Consider the following 16,693-nt stretch of genomic DNA (forward strand, 5'->3'; position numbering starts at 1 on the left):
TGTCCACTTAGGAAGCAACACTGATTGACAACGGGGACCCTCGTCGGGTCAATCAGTGTTGCTTCCTAAGTGGACAGTTTGATTTCACAGAAGTTTGATTTACTTGGAGTTATATAACACCCTTAATTGGTTAAAACACTCTACTTCCGGTATTGCGCTTTATTGTAGCTTTACATATTCAGTCTACGGAAACCGCAGGCATAAAAAAGCTCTTACTATTGGCCGTTCATCCTCTGGAAAGAAATTGTATGTTTTAAAGGGACATTTGTACATGTTACTGTCGAGAAATAACATTGTAAAATCATACATAGCATTACGTAGAATTGTAACATTGTGAAACATGTCTATTGCCTTACTTTATATGTTGTAAAACATATTTTTTTGTGTGCAAAACAGATTGGTACTTTGGGATCCTGTTTATGAAACAATAAATAAAGTCGTAAGAACTTTTGCAATATTTTTTTAAAGCGTTCTGTGTTGACAGTGGAACCCGTATTACCTGCTCACACAACCCACAAAGTAAATAACCCCCTTATGACACAGGTAAAAATAATGTTCCTTTCAAAATACAATCTAAACAAACAAAATAATGCGCGAAATATATTGAAAATATTAGTAATTTAATCAAACAAAGCAGTTATTTCTATGAAAGTCGCCTGATCCTTGCCTGGTAGAGTTGACCTTCTATGAAAATTCTGTAGCTGTTTCCTTTTCAAGAGGGCTTTAATTTGAAACGAGTTGTTTTGTATTTCCGCTATAGTTTACTCCTACTTCAGCTCCCCACCCACAAGCTTTTTATACAGGCACACCTTTTCTCACAGGTGTGTCTATCAGAGGAGACCTGGTCCTCCTGGAAGGAGGAGACGCCTGGACAAAGATGGATTCTTCCCTCTCCAAAGGTTTGCAATCCATGCTTCTAGTTGACAAACGTGGCGATCAGTTTTTTTCTGACTTCAGTTGCTTTATAAAGTCCTGTTGACGACCGTTGTGATTTGTTTGTTGAAAGTACAAAGATGTTTTCCTTTTTTTTTTTATCTGAGTGTTGCAGTTCTTTATAATTATAGCTGATAAACCACCCATTAGGTTAAGGCTAAGGATTTATATGACAACATTTCTAGCCTTGCTTGAATAAATTAATTCTGTCTGACCTAGTTGTGAATTTACAGGAAGTCAGATTGTAGGGAAGTGCATCCATGCAAGTCTCTGATTTGCTTTAATTCAAACAGTGAGGGGGGAAAAAGTATTGTTTTGAAAACACCAGTCCTCATTATGTCTATAGATACATGCCACCTACTTGACTATAACTGACGTTTTGCAGTCAGTTAACAGAATACGAGTAAGCAGCGTACGTGCATCTTTCTTGCTATCGACCAGGTGGAGCCGTTCCTTCAGGCATCCGGCCAGCGGGAGATCTGCAGGCGACAGAAGATGCAGACCTAAGCGGGAAGCAACAGAGTGAGGGTCAGCCTGGACAGCCGATAGGAAATGATGATGAACTGGTAAATGGGAAGGACACAACCACCTTTAAGCAAAGCACTAAATGTCTACTAATTAATTTAATTCAAGTGGTAAATGGACTGAACATATACAGCATTTTTCCAGTAATTTTGACCACTCAAAGCGCTTTACACTAGAGCCCCACATCCACCCATTTGCACTCACAAATGCTCACACATTTATGCACTGATATGCAGATCCATGGGCAACTTGGGGCCAAGTCCCTTGCTCAAGGGCATATTAACATGTGAAAGGAAAAAGGTGGATTCAAACCTACAACATTCTATTTATTAATGCAGCACACAAAATAATTTATTCAAATTAAGAGTTGCTGGGTGTTACCATTTCACTCGTCAAATAATCACTTTGTCTGAATGCTCAGAATTTCTGGTTATATGGGGAACTATTTATTGTATTTTTGCAGATGTACTCAATGGACAGCTCTTCAGACAGTGAAGATGAGGGTATTGGCAAAAAAGCGAAGAAGAAAAAGAAGCTGAAAAAGAAGAAGAAGAAGAAGGTAGGTGTTTGATGAATCTCAGTAAAGCATCACAAGGGAAATCGAGACCGATTTCCCTTGCAGAGGTTGATGCTTACAAAGTTTCTATTTTGCTTGTGTGTAATATGATGAAATCATGAAAATCACTGCTGTGGTCACCTTCCTTTGGGTGTGGCTTCAACTGAAACTGTGAATAATTTGACAGAGAAGTGGCAGTGTCGTGTTCGCTCCAGGTAGCCGCGCAACCATTTGTGGGAGATGGATAGCTAATGGAAAATTTTTTGTTCAGTGCGTTACAACTGACAGATTGGGTAATAGCATAGTTGCCGTAGGTGTGTGTGTAATTTTCGTTTGTGTGTATAGCAGAGTGTTTGTAGAGCTCCACCCTTCTGCCGCCAGCAACACCCCTACATTCCTCCACCCATCTGTGGCTTATCCTCATTCCAGACTGTTTCCTAACTCTAAATATATTTTTATGCAAAACATGAAGTAACTTCCTTGTACCTTTCTCAGCAGGACTCCTCCTCTTCTTCATCATCTTCTTCTTCCTCTTCTTCATCGTCTTCTTCCTCCTCCAGTAGTTCCTCAGACAGTGACAGTGAGGTAAGTTGTGCACTGGTTTGTGTTGGTCAAGCATTTGGCTGCTGCTTATATTAAAAGAATATGATCAACATTTTTGATGACCAATAAAAACTGATGTCAACAACACCAAAAAAGACAATTAGCTTTTGTAACTGGCCTCACACACAAACGAACACACTCCCCTGATGAATCCCTTTCCACTAATAAAGGTGAAATAACATTTGTACATGGCTGTAATATACAACCTAAAATAATAAAATATTTATTTGCTTAAAGTGTAACTATAGTGACTGTCATAGGAGGACACACCCCTGACCTGGATGCTTTAGTACTTTTTGGCTGAACAATGTTTATCCACTCCAGTAAGGTCGTCTCTTAACAACGGCCCTCTGAAAGTGAGTCCACAGACTTCTTGTTGGATTGAGTTCTGGGCTCAGCTGGGTCATTGCAAAACTTCAACTTTCTTCTGGTGAAGCCACTTTTTTTTGTTAATTTTGATGTTTGCTTGGACTCTGAGAAGTAAAAAAAAATGAATCCTCTCTTCTTCCACAACTTGTTGGAGGACACTTTAAGTTTGTGGGTCAAAACCGGCAGGCATTTGGAACAGTTCCCCACTCCAATTATCTTGAAAATCCACACGTTAATGCCTTTTTGTGTGCTATCTGCCAGATTGCGTAGCCCTAAAGGACACTCTACATTTTTGTAGTAATTTGTACCTGCATCAGCAAGACGTCATATCGTAAAGCCATCCATTTTGCCATCAGATCGGTTATATATTTGACATATCTAATATCTTCAAACAGACCCTGACATGACGCCGATTCATACTTTATCCCTCAGGCCCACAGAAACCCCCACCACAACAAATCCACCCCGATGCTGCCAAACAGCTCAAAGTGTTATTAGTAAGTGAAAATACTGACGGCTGGTCAAACTTCATCAGCTTGTTAGTCTTTTTGAGGATAGTTTTCCAGCTCATTACCATGACGCTCACTGGTTCAAGGGTGCAGTTTTGCTTTAATGTTCCCAGTGGAGAGCAGAGTAATTCCCTGCAACTCCTGTGCAAATCAATTCATACCTTTTCATCAAAGAATGTATGTACTTTGAAATACAACTTTACATCAAACGTCCACCTCTTGGGCTAACCGCTGATTGAGTTCCACACTAATTGAAGATTATGAGCCTTATGGTGGAGTTTTCATTCATTTTCATTTGGAGAATATAAAATATGTTTGAGCAAGACATTCTGTTAAGTGCTTGTTTAATTCTGGCTCAGAGACCCAGATTACATCTGCAGAACATCTAGTTCAGCGTGTTTAATGAGATGAAAGTCCATCTGTCTCTCCTTAAGATCCTAGCCACAACTGGGGCATCAAAGAGACAATCTATATGTAACTAAGCTTTTTCTGTGCTGGTTGCAAAAACGGCAAAGAAAGCGAGTGTCATATGTTGCTGTTACACATTTATAACATCTGCCTTTTCAAATAAGGTTAAATGTCTCGTGTAAACAAAATAGGAGAAAGTCAGCATTTGCCACATGATTCGTCATTCTTGCACAACTGAAGAAACTCCTGCCGCGTAATTCCTGTTTTGTTCTGACGTGTCATAACTACATGTTTTTTCCAATACACCTGTCAGTACCTCAGGCTAAATTCCAACAGCACTGATTCCAGCGAGAGTTTGCCCACTTATTTAGGCTTTATTATGCAGTGTGCACCACTAACACTTTCTTTAGAAAACTGAAAGAGAAACTGATTCTTTCAATCCAAAAAGTCCAATTAAAGCTTCGTGTCACAAAAAAATAAAAATAAAAAAACATGTAACATCTGCTCCGAGGGGATGTCAGTCTTTTTAAAGGCAGTAGGTGAAATAGTACTATTCTTTTGGAATAAAAAAATATAAAATTTACTGTCATCCATATAATTTATTATGTCGACGTGGAAAAGTTTGATTTAATGACATACATTTTCAACAGGCCACCTATCGGTTTCAACGTTTTAATTAAATTGTAACTTTGTAATTTTTTTTATTGTTTTTTTTTTTTTTAATCAAATTTAGCTGTCTCTTCACAGGATAAGATAGTAGGTAGGTTTTTCTTGGAGAGTGGGTGGGAAAATAGAAACAACTGGAAAATCCAGTACCTGCAACACGCAGACAGTAACTTTAGTGACTGTCATAGGAGGACACACCCCTGACCTGGATGCTTTAGTACTTTTTGACTGAACAATGTTTACCCACTCCAGTAAGGTCGTCTCTTAACAACGGCCCTCTGAAAGTGACTGGAGTCTTACAACAGGAAGACCGTTGGTGTGCCAAACTCTGGCTTTTGTTTCATCTTGAGCAAGACAGAGGCTCCCATGTCTTCTACTTGATATATAGCACAAGGCAGTACCAAGGAGAGGAACACACCCAGCTAGAGCGTTTGAATCACTTTTTGTAAATCCAGCCTTTCAGGAGCCAGGGAGTGAAATTTTGTTGCTTTATTTCTAAAGATCATGACCCAAATACCTTAAAAATATTTTAGGTTTAGTTTTATGCAACTGCATGCTTTTGTACGTATAAGTTAAGTAACTTCATGTGGAGCCATTTTACCTGCCTGTTCACAGAGATATGAAGTATTTATCAGACTGCAGACATGTACAGTAGATGTCCTGTTCCACCTGACCTTTTTCCACATTTTTTCATGGTACAACCATATATGTTTTTTATTGTGATGCTTATGTCTTAGACTAACATAAGGCAAGATATCTACATGCAGTGGAAGGTAAAACAGTTAGATTTTTTTTTAGGGTGGGAAGTTTGCAAATAAAAAAACAAAACAAAAAAAACAGAAAAATGTGGCCTGCATTTGTATCCAGGTCTGGTAAGTCGATACGTTGTAGAACTTGCTTTTCCACAATTGCAGCTGCAAGTCAAGTATCTATCAGTTTTGCCTATCTATAAAAAATATTTTTGTCAACAGACTCCATCTCAGTCGGATTAGATCTGTAGCGTCTGAACATCCATTTTTGACATAATCTCTAAATTAAATCTACACTGCAAAAACACAAAATCTCTTACCAAGTATTTTTGATCTGGTTTCTAGGGCAAATATCTTAAGACAAGACTAACTTACAAATAACTTCCCAGCAATACAATGGAGCCTGTTTTTAGTAAATGACTCCTTTATATTGATGGAAAAAGTGCTAGTTCCATTTTTTCACGTATAACATGGGAATGTTATGTGACGTTATCTGCCAATCAAACTAGTACTTTTTTTTGCAGCCTGGACTTTGATTGGGCTATTCTAATTCATTCATATTCTTTCCTAAACTTATCCACTGTAGGTTTAGAGTCATTTTCCTGCTGGAAGGAGACACCTCCCTAACCTCAGGTCTTAAGTCTGATTTTGTTTCAGGACTGCCATGTATTTAGCTTAATCTATCTTCCTAAAAATTCAGACTACGTAGCTTCTCTATTTCTGCTGAAAAACTAATTTTACCAGGCATAAAGCTGCCTCCATCATAGATGTGTTCAAGGTGATGTTCAGCTACAATTTTCTGCTCAATAAAAATCCCAATATGACATACTGTTTGTGGTTGTTAAAAAAGTAATATGAAATGGTTTTAGGTATAACCTTCACTCAAATGACTACAGCCTTTTTACCATTTTTTGTTTTTGCTCAAACCAGTAGTTTATTTAATTATAAGTTTTATCTCTTACTCTTTATATAAGCTAAAGCTGAGGTTTACATTCTCAGGCTTCCCTAGATGACCAAAACTGATGGATCATAGAAAAAATAAATAAATCGCAGTGTAATCGCATATTTTACTACAGGATGAGAAGAAAAAAAAGAAAAAGAAGAAAAAAAAGAAGGTCTGGGAGGGCGTTATCATCTGTCAAGAAGGTAAACATTCACTGATTTCTACTTGTGCCTTCTTCTCGGATCATAAGCATTCAATGATGATAAACCCCTGTCAGATTATATTTAATCTAGTTCTTTAAAGTATAAATACTGCTTTCTGGCTAAATGTTGTCCATACAGCTTCTGTGTGAACCTGTGGTCAGGACCAAATGTTTGCTAAAAAAATATCACTATTTATTGGAATTTGTGGTTTTCAGGTCCCGAGTGTCTGGAAGAACAGCTGACTGGAGAAGGCATGCACATGAAGCCTGTAAGAAAACTATCATCAATATTTGTATCAAACACGTTTCTTTTAAAACTTTACATGTAATGGAGTAAATGCCATGTATTCAGGATTACAACTCATCAGATGAGGAAAGTGACAAGAAGAAGAAAAAGAAGAAAGATAAGAAGGAGAAAAAAAAGAAGAAGAAAAAGAAGAAGGTAAGTGAATATCACCCAGCAGATATTCGTGTGGTTGTGATGCAATAACTAGGTGCTTTTTGAACTTTATGAAATTCCTAACCCACATCTTAATTAAATAAAATATTTTATTTTTTCCTTCCAGGATTCTTCCTCCTCCTCATCTGACAGTGAAGATGAAAAGAAGAAAAAGAAAAAAAAGAAGAAAAAGGAGAAGGCATGATTTGCTTGTGTTTATCTTGATTTCTCAGTCTGTTCACTAAAATTAAAAAATATATATCTCAATTAATTACTGTTTTTTAATAGGATTCAAGTTCATCTTCAGATAGCTCTTCCTCCTCTTCTTCATCTGACAGTGAGGATGATAAGAAGAAGAAAAAAAGGAAAAAGAAGAAGAAGGTTATATGTGGAAACATGTCAATCTCATCCTTGCACCTTCTGTAAAGGTGTGATTACAACTCATTCACTTCTCTTTTCTTGTAGGACTCAAGTTCTTCTGATAGTTCATCTTCATCTGATGATAAGAAAAAGAAAAAGAAGAAAAAGGACAAGAAGAAGAAGAAAAAGAAAGACAAGAAAAAGGTTGTCATTTGTAGAAAAGCGGAACCAGATTATATTTTTCTAATTACACACATGGACAACCTGTTGGTACCCCTCTGTTAATGGCTGAAAAACCCACCATAGTCACAAAAATAACTCGAAACTGACCAAAGCAAAATTCTATTAAAACTTAACCAATTAAAATCAGACATTACTTTTGAAATGTGGGTCAACAGAATCATTAAGACAGCTAATGAAGCAGGCTTGGAGTGTCCATGTGTACATTTACTTTTAAGATCTAGACATTCACTAAAAACAATAATGCTAAATGGTTTGTACCTGTGTAGTGTTTATTACCCCAAAGAGCTTTGCAGTACATTAAATCATTCACACGCAGATGGTAGTCACATGCATTGTAGTGACAGGGGCACCACCAGGCCCTTGGACCACACCTAGCAGGCATTGCAGGTGAAGTGTCTTTTACAAGGACACAACTGAGACACATGGGGTTGAACTCTTACCTCCTAAGCCACTATCATCCCAAACCCTCAGGGACACACTACCCCTTTTGGGTGGATCTAGATTCTCGAACATTTCACCCAACAACATCTCAAGATGACTAAATGTGTTTCAGCTTGTATTTTGATTAATTCCTGTGGCTGGTAATTTTACTGACCTGCAGCTTTTGCACTATTATTTTCATTTTCACATTGCCCAGCAACAATTCTTTGCTCTTTAGTTGATTTTCCGTCTTTATATTGGCTAATGCCACTTGTATTGTTCTCTAATTTTATGCATGTCTCCTGATTTTTAAAAATAAATTAAGTATTGATGTTTTTTGTCTTAATTCATGCAGGATTCCAGCTCTTCATCTTCATCCTCTGATGGTGAGAAAGACAAGAAGAAGAAAAAGAAGAAAAAGGATAAGAAAAAGGCAAGTCTCTTCTTTAATCGTGCAAACGTATCTTGATGCTTTTGGGTTAATTGTGGGTAAAATTTCTGGTTTGCAGTCTAGCTAAATTCCTTCTTTTTAACTATTCCATAATCACGTGCAGACATGTTTTTTTGGAGTTCATGTGTGTTCCCCTCTCTACGGAGGCACCTATGGTTGGATGAATTGTTTTAAATGAGCACCTAAACAGAAAAATGGTTTGTTCATGCATTCAGGTTTCATATTCACTCACCGCAGTAATATTGGACTTTGAGGTCAGGGTTATTCAAATTTTCTGTTTAAATTCCACTTGAATCTTGGACATTTATTGTTCACATTTACAGTTACAGTTAAGCAGTGTCAATGAATGAGAATATTCTAACTTTACAAATAAGTTTGAGTTAAAGTCATGCTTTCTTGCTGTGTCAAAAGCAAGAAAGCTCTTCAAAATCTTTCTTGTTTCAAGAAAGCTTTTTAGTGCGTTCTTTTAGCACCTCATCTTATATTCTGACTCAATTTAATCAAGAAACTTTCATCTTGATCTTGTGTGACTCTCTCAGGATGAGGAGCAAAAGGACCCCAGTAGTGCTCCTTCAGGTGAAGGTGAGAAATGTACACACAGGACAAAACACAAATAACCAAACTGATTTAAGTGCATCAGTATAATCAACCAGCTTATGTTTTACGCTGCAGGTGGTGAGACAGGAGCTGATGGAGGCAGAGATGCTGACAAGGTGGAAAATTTTGCTAACACCTGCACACCACATACATGATTACAAATGCTCATTCAGTGAAAATCATTGCTATATTGTTTGTTTGTTTGTTTTTTTCTTTCTGGCAGGATAAAGAGCTTGCATCAGCAGTAGAGGGCACTCTCTCCACTACACTAGCTGGTGGGTGTGCAGCTCTCTGGATATCAACCTGATCAAACTGCTCCAAGAAGAAATGTTTTGAGGTTGCTTTGATGATTCCTGTCCCCTAGGGGGAGCACAGCCGATTCGCTATGGCTTTGAGGATGGTCACCTGAGTGATGATGAAGAAGGAGGGAAAGAGAAGGATAAAAAGAAGAGGTTGAAGAAAAAGAAGAAAAAGGTGCGCTAGATTTTCTTTGAGAATTGCATTAAAAATAACAAGAAGTGCACCATTTCTAATTCACATTCTGTAAAACATTTGTATTTATAATAGTGGGATTTATTTATTTATTTTTCTTGCTCACAGGATTCTTCCAGCTTCTCCTCGTCTTCATCTGATAGCTCTTCAGACAGCGAGGATGAAAAGAAGAAAAAGAAAAAGATGAAAAAGAAGAAAGACAAGGTTTGTGACAAAAACTTGCATTGTTCTTTGATGTTTGAGAGATTCTGGTTCACGCTTCACTTTTGGTGTTCTTCCTTCAAAGGATTCCAGCTCTTCCTCATCCTCAGACAGTGAAGATGACAAAAAGAAGAAGAAGAAAAAGAAGAGGAAGACAAAAAAGAAAAAAAAGGTCTGGTAGTCTTTAGGGACGATGTTTTACTTGACTCTTAAAAGTAGAAATCAATTTGTTTTTTCTTTGCAGGACTCAAGCTCATCTTCATCATCTTCTTCGGATAGTGAGGATGACAAAAAGAAGAAGAAGAAGAAAAAGAAAAAGAAGACCAAGAAAAAGAAGGATAAGGTTTGACTGTAGCCTTTCTATTTTGTTTTGGCTTTATTTAGGTTTTCTAACCTGTGACTGTGCTAACATTGGTGCTTTTGACAGGACTCTAGCTCTTCCTCTGACAGTGATGACAAGAAAAAGAAAAAGAAGAAGAAGAAAAAGAAGGTAGAGGGAATCCTTTTGAAATGCTTCATCCCTTCCATCATTAAATTGCTCAAGATTTAAGATCTAAGTTCAACTATCTTTTGGTATTTTTCAATTTTTATTAGCGACATGCATTTAGACAAATTATAGAAGGAGAAATCTAGATAACACAACGTTAAAATATTTTTCACCAGCGTTCCTCCCCCAACCACCCACCTTGCTCAAAAGGTTTTCAGTTTTAAAACACACAAAAATGTCCAAAGAAAATTCACTGCCTATATAGTTAAAAACAAAACTCATATCCTGAAAAATATTCTTTTTAGCTGCCCATATGTTTTGTTTCTCATTGAGCTGATTGAATTGTCGGCTTCCATTAGCTTCATAAGCATCTTTAGCTCCATTGTCACAAATGAACCGTGATACGTCTCCAAGATGCCTTTAGTGGCAAGATAAAAATACTCTACCTGTAAGTCACATCATTGAAATAATGTTTTCATTCCCAAAACTATAAATTCTCTACAGTCTAATAACAAAAGTATTTATGTACTATGGAAACATTTGCCAAAGTTGCAGAACAATACAGCCAAAATAATATTAAAATTTTGAGGTAAAAAAACAAACAAAACAAAAACACTGATGGATAATTCACACTTTAATCAACACTTGAACTAAAAATCAATACTTTGCATTTTTAACATGATAGTAGTTATAGTAGCCATTAATTCTTCACCAATTACACCCAATATATATATTTATATATAATTTTTTTTACCCTAACAGGTCTCATTCTATAGAAAGACAGGCCAGATGTAAATTAATTTTGTAGTGAGCTCTGACTTCCCAACAGGTGGAAACTTCTTCTGAAAGCTTTTCACTGTAGCCACCACTATTCCTGTGTCCATCAAGCAGAGGCTTTATAAATCTAACCATGTGATTGATATCATTCCCAGTCCTCCAGCTCTTCTGATGAAAGCTCTTCTTCTTCTGATAGTGATGGCAGCAAGGTACGATGTGCAGTTATAAAATCAAACATACAGTGAAACAAGATTGTTTTACCACTATTTTCTTATTGTAGAAGAAAAAGAAACTAAAGAAAAAGAAGAAGAAGAAGGACAAGAAAAAGAAGAAAAAGAAGGTATCCGATTGATCATTCAAGCATCTGTGTGATTTATTTGGTTCACAGAAAAGACTAAAAAAGCACCAATTGTTATGTCCATCTAGGATTCTTCTTCCTCCTCCTCTTCTTCTAGTGATGATGAAAAAAAGAAAAAGAAGAAAAAAGACAAGAAGAAGAAAAAAAAGAAAGACAAGAAAAAGGTTTGATTAAAAAAAAAAAAGCTTGTTGAGGTACTGTGCAATGAACAGGACACTGAAGTCCCGTTTTAATTCTGTGTTCTCATTCAAGGACTCAGGTTCTTCTAGCAGTGATGATGATAAGAAGAAGAAGAAAAAGAAGAAAAAAGACAAAAAGAAAAAGTTATTCTATTGGGAAGAAAATGTGGGCTTAATTTTTTTTGAAGGCCAGATGGAGTGTTGATCTGTTTGGTTTGAGCAGGACTCATCCAGCGACAAGGAGAATAAAGAGGAGAAGGACAAGCAGGTAAAGAGAGTCCTTAAATGGACACGTCATCAGATTGTCCCGATTTCAAAGAAAAACGCATGACCTGTTTTTGCTCTGCTTTTCCAGTTAGATTTTTTTTTTTTAAAAGCTGGTGTCATTTACATTCTAGGAAAGCCCTGAAGGTGACCAAAGCAGTGAGCCCAAACCAGAGTCTTCAGACTCAAGCGTCAGTTTGCCTTCTTTCTCCAGCGGCGTCAGCTCTGCTAAGAGCGGCACCGGATCCTCGTCCTTTGTGTCTCTCTCCTCCACGGTGAAAACGGATCCTCCGAAACCTTCAGTCACCTATAAGTTGTCATCTGCACCCAGCGGTGCAAGCTCTGATCAGAGCAGCATGGGGTCCTCATCCTTTGTGTCACCTTCCTCTGCTGTGAAGGTGGACCCTTCACCCACCTACAAGTCGCCTTACACCAGCACCAACCTAAGCGTTGGAGACAAGGCTCCAACTCACAGGTCCAAAAGCCCCATGGAGGCCTTGATGGGGAATCCCAGGAGGTATGGAGATGGAACAACCAGGACCACCACCACCCTCTCCTCAAGTGACCTCCTGAGGGGCCCCAAGCCTTACCAACCATGATATGACCAGATGAAAGCGGTGCTGATCAATCTGAATCAATGCTAACAATGCTTTTTGGGTGCGTTTTACAGTTGATTCAAACATGGTCTGTCAAAGATAGCTTCAGCTCTGTTGGCTTCTTTAGAGTTAACAAGACTAATAAAAAAATAAACACATTTTGTTGGGGTTTCTTGAACATGAAAATGGGGGACATGTTTACTATTGTGGAGCAAATTTTCAGCTACATGAAATAAATTCAAATGCTTTGGGCAATAAAACTGTGATGCCGTTATTTTGTGCTTATTATATCCCCACAATTACAGATGGAAGACTTGGAGAATTGCGTGACTATCAGTTTGGGACATCCAGGATGTGCTAAACTTGAGTAAACTTGCTCAAGATTTAAGATGTAAATCTTGCATGGCAAGTTCTTTTTTTAGAACATTTTGGAATTTAGATATGTAGCAAATTCAGTCTGACTAGTTTTGCTGCATATTCAAGTTTTGCTAGAGAAAAAATTATTCTTTGGTCTAAAACCCATCCAATGTTCGCCCTGTTTCAAGTCTTTTGCAGCCTCTGACAGGTTACATTGTCCTGTAATTCCATCCATCTTCCTTTCAGCTCTGAACAGTTTCACAATTTGATAGGAATACCACAACATTGTGCTGCCTCTAAAGTGTCACTGTGGGGTTTGGTGTGCTACGATATGGCATGTTAACTACTACCTTCAAGAAGTCAACCTTTGCAAGTCAACAATAGTTCTGCCAAGAGATTTCCCAGCCTTCACTGTGGATCTCTGCAGCTCATCCATGGGTATAATGTCTGATTCTCTAAAAATATAAAATCTTTTCCTTGCCCATCTTGTCAGCTTTGGTGTATAGCTTGGTAGCTTTGCAGTTGTTATGTTCTTTCACTTTTTATTTGAATAACTGAACTGTAATCTGTGAAATATTCAAAGCTTGGGATTGACTCTCGTCTAAAGCTCTCTGAAACATTATCCCTGAGCTGTGACTTATGTTTGGACCATCATCCTGTTGTAATATAATTTTCTGGTATTCTTATTTAAAATATCCTAATATGTTAAACAGTTTGTAGCCTGTGCAGTAAAACAATGCCTTAAAGCCTTTCAGAAGAGAACCCTACCAATAGTTTCACAGATCCTCTGCGTTACGTTTTAGTTTTCAATATTACAGCCAATATATAAAAAAATGTCTAAATATTTTACAGTGAGATATTGCCATAAAAAGTTTTTTTTATTTAAAGACTTAACACTACTGCACCACTGCTTACAATGAATGTGGAAGTCGATGTATGCAGCTGTACATTTCATACCTAAGCATCTTGAATATTATGTTGAAGGCCACACAGACGTGACGTGCGTCTGGGCGTGACGCTGCGTTGGACAGGCTCTAAATGCTGTTTGCACGGGGCACCAAACAGGCTGGGACCGCCCGTGTTAACGCAGCACAAATATGCACACAATGTTCTACAAATCAGCAAAAACATTATTCTGTATAATATCAGCTTAAATGTTCACCTTAAACCCTCCAAAAATACAGACCGCATTAAATGAAATTCTTTCAGTTCTATTTCTTCCATTTCGTGCCATTTTTGTGCCTGCATAAATGTTCAAAGTTCTATCATTAAAAGATGAACCTAGCTTAACCTACCGCAACCCCGTTTTTCTGTTGTGACTCGAAATAGCTACTGTCCGACAGCAGCAGCACACGGGTGACATAAATAAGCCGTCATGGAGTTATTTCCTCATAAAACATAAAGGGGAGCTGTCGGGCGTGGCTCTAGTTGAGTACTTTAGGTGCGCCTCAAACATATTTCCTGTAAATTGGAGAGGTGAACTTTCAGCGACGGCAAAGCTCGTAAGCACACCGACAAATGAGTTTTGATCTCTCTTCAGGTATGTATAAATCTAGGACACATTATACTTTTCACTATCCCTTGCTGATATGTATCCGTCTGTAATTCCTGGAACTTAAAGAAAAGACAACTGAGAGAGGTTTGTGTAACATTTTAAACTACCCTATTTGCAGCTATGGGTGACAAAGAGGAGACGATCACGAAGGAGGACGCACAGAAGGATGAGTTCAGCTTACCTTGGAGCAAAAACAAAAATAAAGATAAAAAGGTAAGGGGTGTTTGCAGCAAGTCGCTACCAGGAGCAGGATTTTGTTTTTCTTTTTTTCATTGGCGTAAATCTACAAGGAAATGCTGCGGATTTGGGTTTATATTTGTCATTTGAGAATGCATCCATGTTTTACGCGTATCTGGAGGCTTTTGAGCAGTGCAGGTCTCGCTCTGTTGGATGAATTGTATGTCCCAAGAGCCATCATTCATCAGTTTGATCCTGTGGAAACTCTTTCTGTTCTCAGGGTGACAAGTCCGACAGCAAGGACAAGTCTGATCACAAGGAAAAGTCCAAAGACAAGTCTGATCACAAGGAAAAGTCCAAAGACAAGTCTGATCACAAGGACAAAGGTGGTGAAAAGAAGAAAAAGAAGGAAAAGAAACACAGCTCATCTTCCAGCAGTGATGAGGTAGAGTATCCACAACTTATTTAAATATCTGGCCCTGTTTGCTCTGAAGAAGAACTTTACCAGATGTTCAATTCTAATATTTGTAGAAAATCCAATGAACATGTAGCAAACCGTCACACCTGTCAAACTTGTAGTCACACCTGCAGTCACAGGTTCACTGCAAAATCATTGTTTTTTTAGCCTTTGTGTACAGCATCCACAACTGGTCTTACTGGTATTTTATTAACACGGCACACCACACCCCATATGTTTGCATGCTCTTGTTTATGGATGCATTCCTATCGTTCAGAATCTACAGATGAATGTGTGACGGTTACAACTCAACCCATATGAAGTAGTCAGTTTAACAATGTTGTCTGACAGCTCTTGTGGAACAATTCCCCACTTCCCTTTTGCTTGAACCCAACTAGATTAATAAAATAAAGATGGCAGCTATAAATCTCTTTTTTTTTTTCTTTCTTACTCTATCTTCTCCAGTAACATTTGCTGTCATTTCAGGACTGATCTCCCCTGTGGACCTGGCCTGCTCTGTTCGCCACTCCATTCTTGTTTGTTATAATGATGTATGCGGTTTATCTGTACCAACCTGTACACAATGTAAAACAAAACGGATCTGAAGAAGTAAACAGTTACAAGAAGTCCATTTGCTTCGTATTTCACCTTCCGTGTTTTCATCTCGCCACAAGATGGCACTGGCTGCTATTTTTTAAAGCCAGCAAAGGTTTGATGTTAAAGTAGGAAAACACATTGTAGAACTGAATAGAGTATTTTCACATTAAATATACAATCTACTGGGAATAGAACTTGGTTAAATGTAAAAATAAAACGGTTTGCCTTCTGGAAATTGGGGAGGATACGGAGCAGAAACGGTGACTAATGAGATGACATCCATAAATGAGGTGCAGCATCTAGAGTGGTTCCTATAAATGAATAAAATTGTAATTATTTCCAGTTGTATAAAGACAACATTCAAAAGGAGATGAATTTTTATCAGAAAATTACCACATCACTTGAGCCATAATTATACAAAGTTTCATAAATTTGTACTTATCAATCCATTGACATTGCTCATGTTTGCTTTAATATTTTCATCTGGTGACTGCAATCTGTATTTTTAGGTGCTGGTGGTCAGCCAGCTCAGAACTTTTCAGATGCATCCATACTTCCTGAGACCTTCCACATCTTCTTATGTCCCAGGACTGGTTTTAATTAATTTCTCCCTAGCAAATCTAAATATGTATGGAATTTTTCATTCTTTTTACTTGGATTCCCCTCAGTTAGCATCTATTCTTTTAACCTTCCCAAGAATTTCTGTTTTACCAGTCTAATCTAGCGAACCTCAGAACCATTCAAAGTGTATCATTTTTATACCAAGATTAAACTGCACACCAGTTGGCTCTTTTTACTAATTCACTGACAGGTGAGGGGAAACGGTTACACTAGATTTTATTTAGGGGCATCAGGGTGAACATGTTGTAATTGATTCCCACTTACTGAACAAACTTGCATTCATTTATCTCTCAATACAATACAATGAGGTATAGGGTTGGGACGCAACACTGTGTGTAAAAGGCCTCCTACGCCGAGGTCTCCTATGAGATATTATGCTGGACATTAATAATAGTTGGATGCATTTCAAGTTGAAATTGGTCATCCATATTTAAACTTTTTTTTTAGAAAAAAAAATTTAATTATAGGGAAAATAACTTTTTTTTTCCCTACAATATTGCAATCGGTTATTTTTATATTTGAATGCCAAGTAACTCCTCAGTGAAGTGATTGGGACTGCTGATTGTAAGGATGTGGATTGAGAAATTCATGAGGTGAACAAT

At 37.7% G+C, this 16,693-nt stretch overlaps 3 protein-coding genes and 1 long non-coding RNA gene across 4 annotated transcripts; all 4 read left to right on the forward strand.

Annotated features, from left to right (window-relative positions):
* Positions 1–791: 791 nt before the first annotated feature.
* LOC103474810 (protein FAM133) lies at positions 792–9,944 on the forward strand. Its single transcript, XM_017308121.1, has 15 exons — positions 792–899; positions 1,375–1,499; positions 1,922–2,017; positions 2,513–2,599; positions 6,395–6,464; positions 6,680–6,732; positions 6,816–6,905; positions 7,368–7,466; positions 8,281–8,358; positions 8,916–8,958; positions 9,049–9,089; positions 9,197–9,248; positions 9,338–9,447; positions 9,574–9,669; positions 9,752–9,944. The coding sequence occupies exons 1-15, from the start codon at positions 878–880 to the stop codon at positions 9,845–9,847; spliced, it is 1,158 nt and encodes a 385-aa protein (XP_017163610.1). The 5' UTR covers positions 792–877; the 3' UTR covers positions 9,848–9,944.
* A 23-nt stretch (positions 9,945–9,967) lies between these two features.
* LOC103474811 (uncharacterized) lies at positions 9,968–11,150 on the forward strand. Its single transcript, XR_535233.1, has 3 exons — positions 9,968–10,009; positions 10,094–10,156; positions 11,086–11,150. It is a non-coding gene; the product is annotated as an uncharacterized LOC103474811 (long non-coding RNA).
* Positions 11,151–11,631: 481 nt separating this feature from the next.
* Positions 11,632–12,593, forward strand: LOC103475177 (early nodulin-like protein 2). The gene is made up of 3 exons (XM_017308122.1): positions 11,632–11,637; positions 11,691–11,735; positions 11,866–12,593. Exons 1-3 carry the CDS (start codon positions 11,632–11,634, stop codon positions 12,328–12,330), a joined length of 516 nt encoding a protein of 171 aa, XP_017163611.1. The 3' UTR covers positions 12,331–12,593.
* A 1,522-nt stretch (positions 12,594–14,115) lies between these two features.
* Positions 14,116–15,504, forward strand: LOC103474812 (protein SREK1IP1-like). Its single transcript, XM_008426054.2, has 4 exons — positions 14,116–14,224; positions 14,358–14,452; positions 14,697–14,861; positions 15,360–15,504. Exons 1-4 carry the CDS (start codon positions 14,203–14,205, stop codon positions 15,363–15,365), a joined length of 288 nt encoding a protein of 95 aa, XP_008424276.1. The 5' UTR covers positions 14,116–14,202; the 3' UTR covers positions 15,366–15,504.
* Positions 15,505–16,693: the final 1,189 nt, after the last annotated feature.

This window comes from Poecilia reticulata, linkage group LG13, assembly GCF_000633615.1.
Source record: "Poecilia reticulata strain Guanapo linkage group LG13, Guppy_female_1.0+MT, whole genome shotgun sequence".
Lineage (NCBI taxonomy): Eukaryota > Metazoa > Chordata > Actinopteri > Cyprinodontiformes > Poeciliidae > Poecilia > Poecilia reticulata.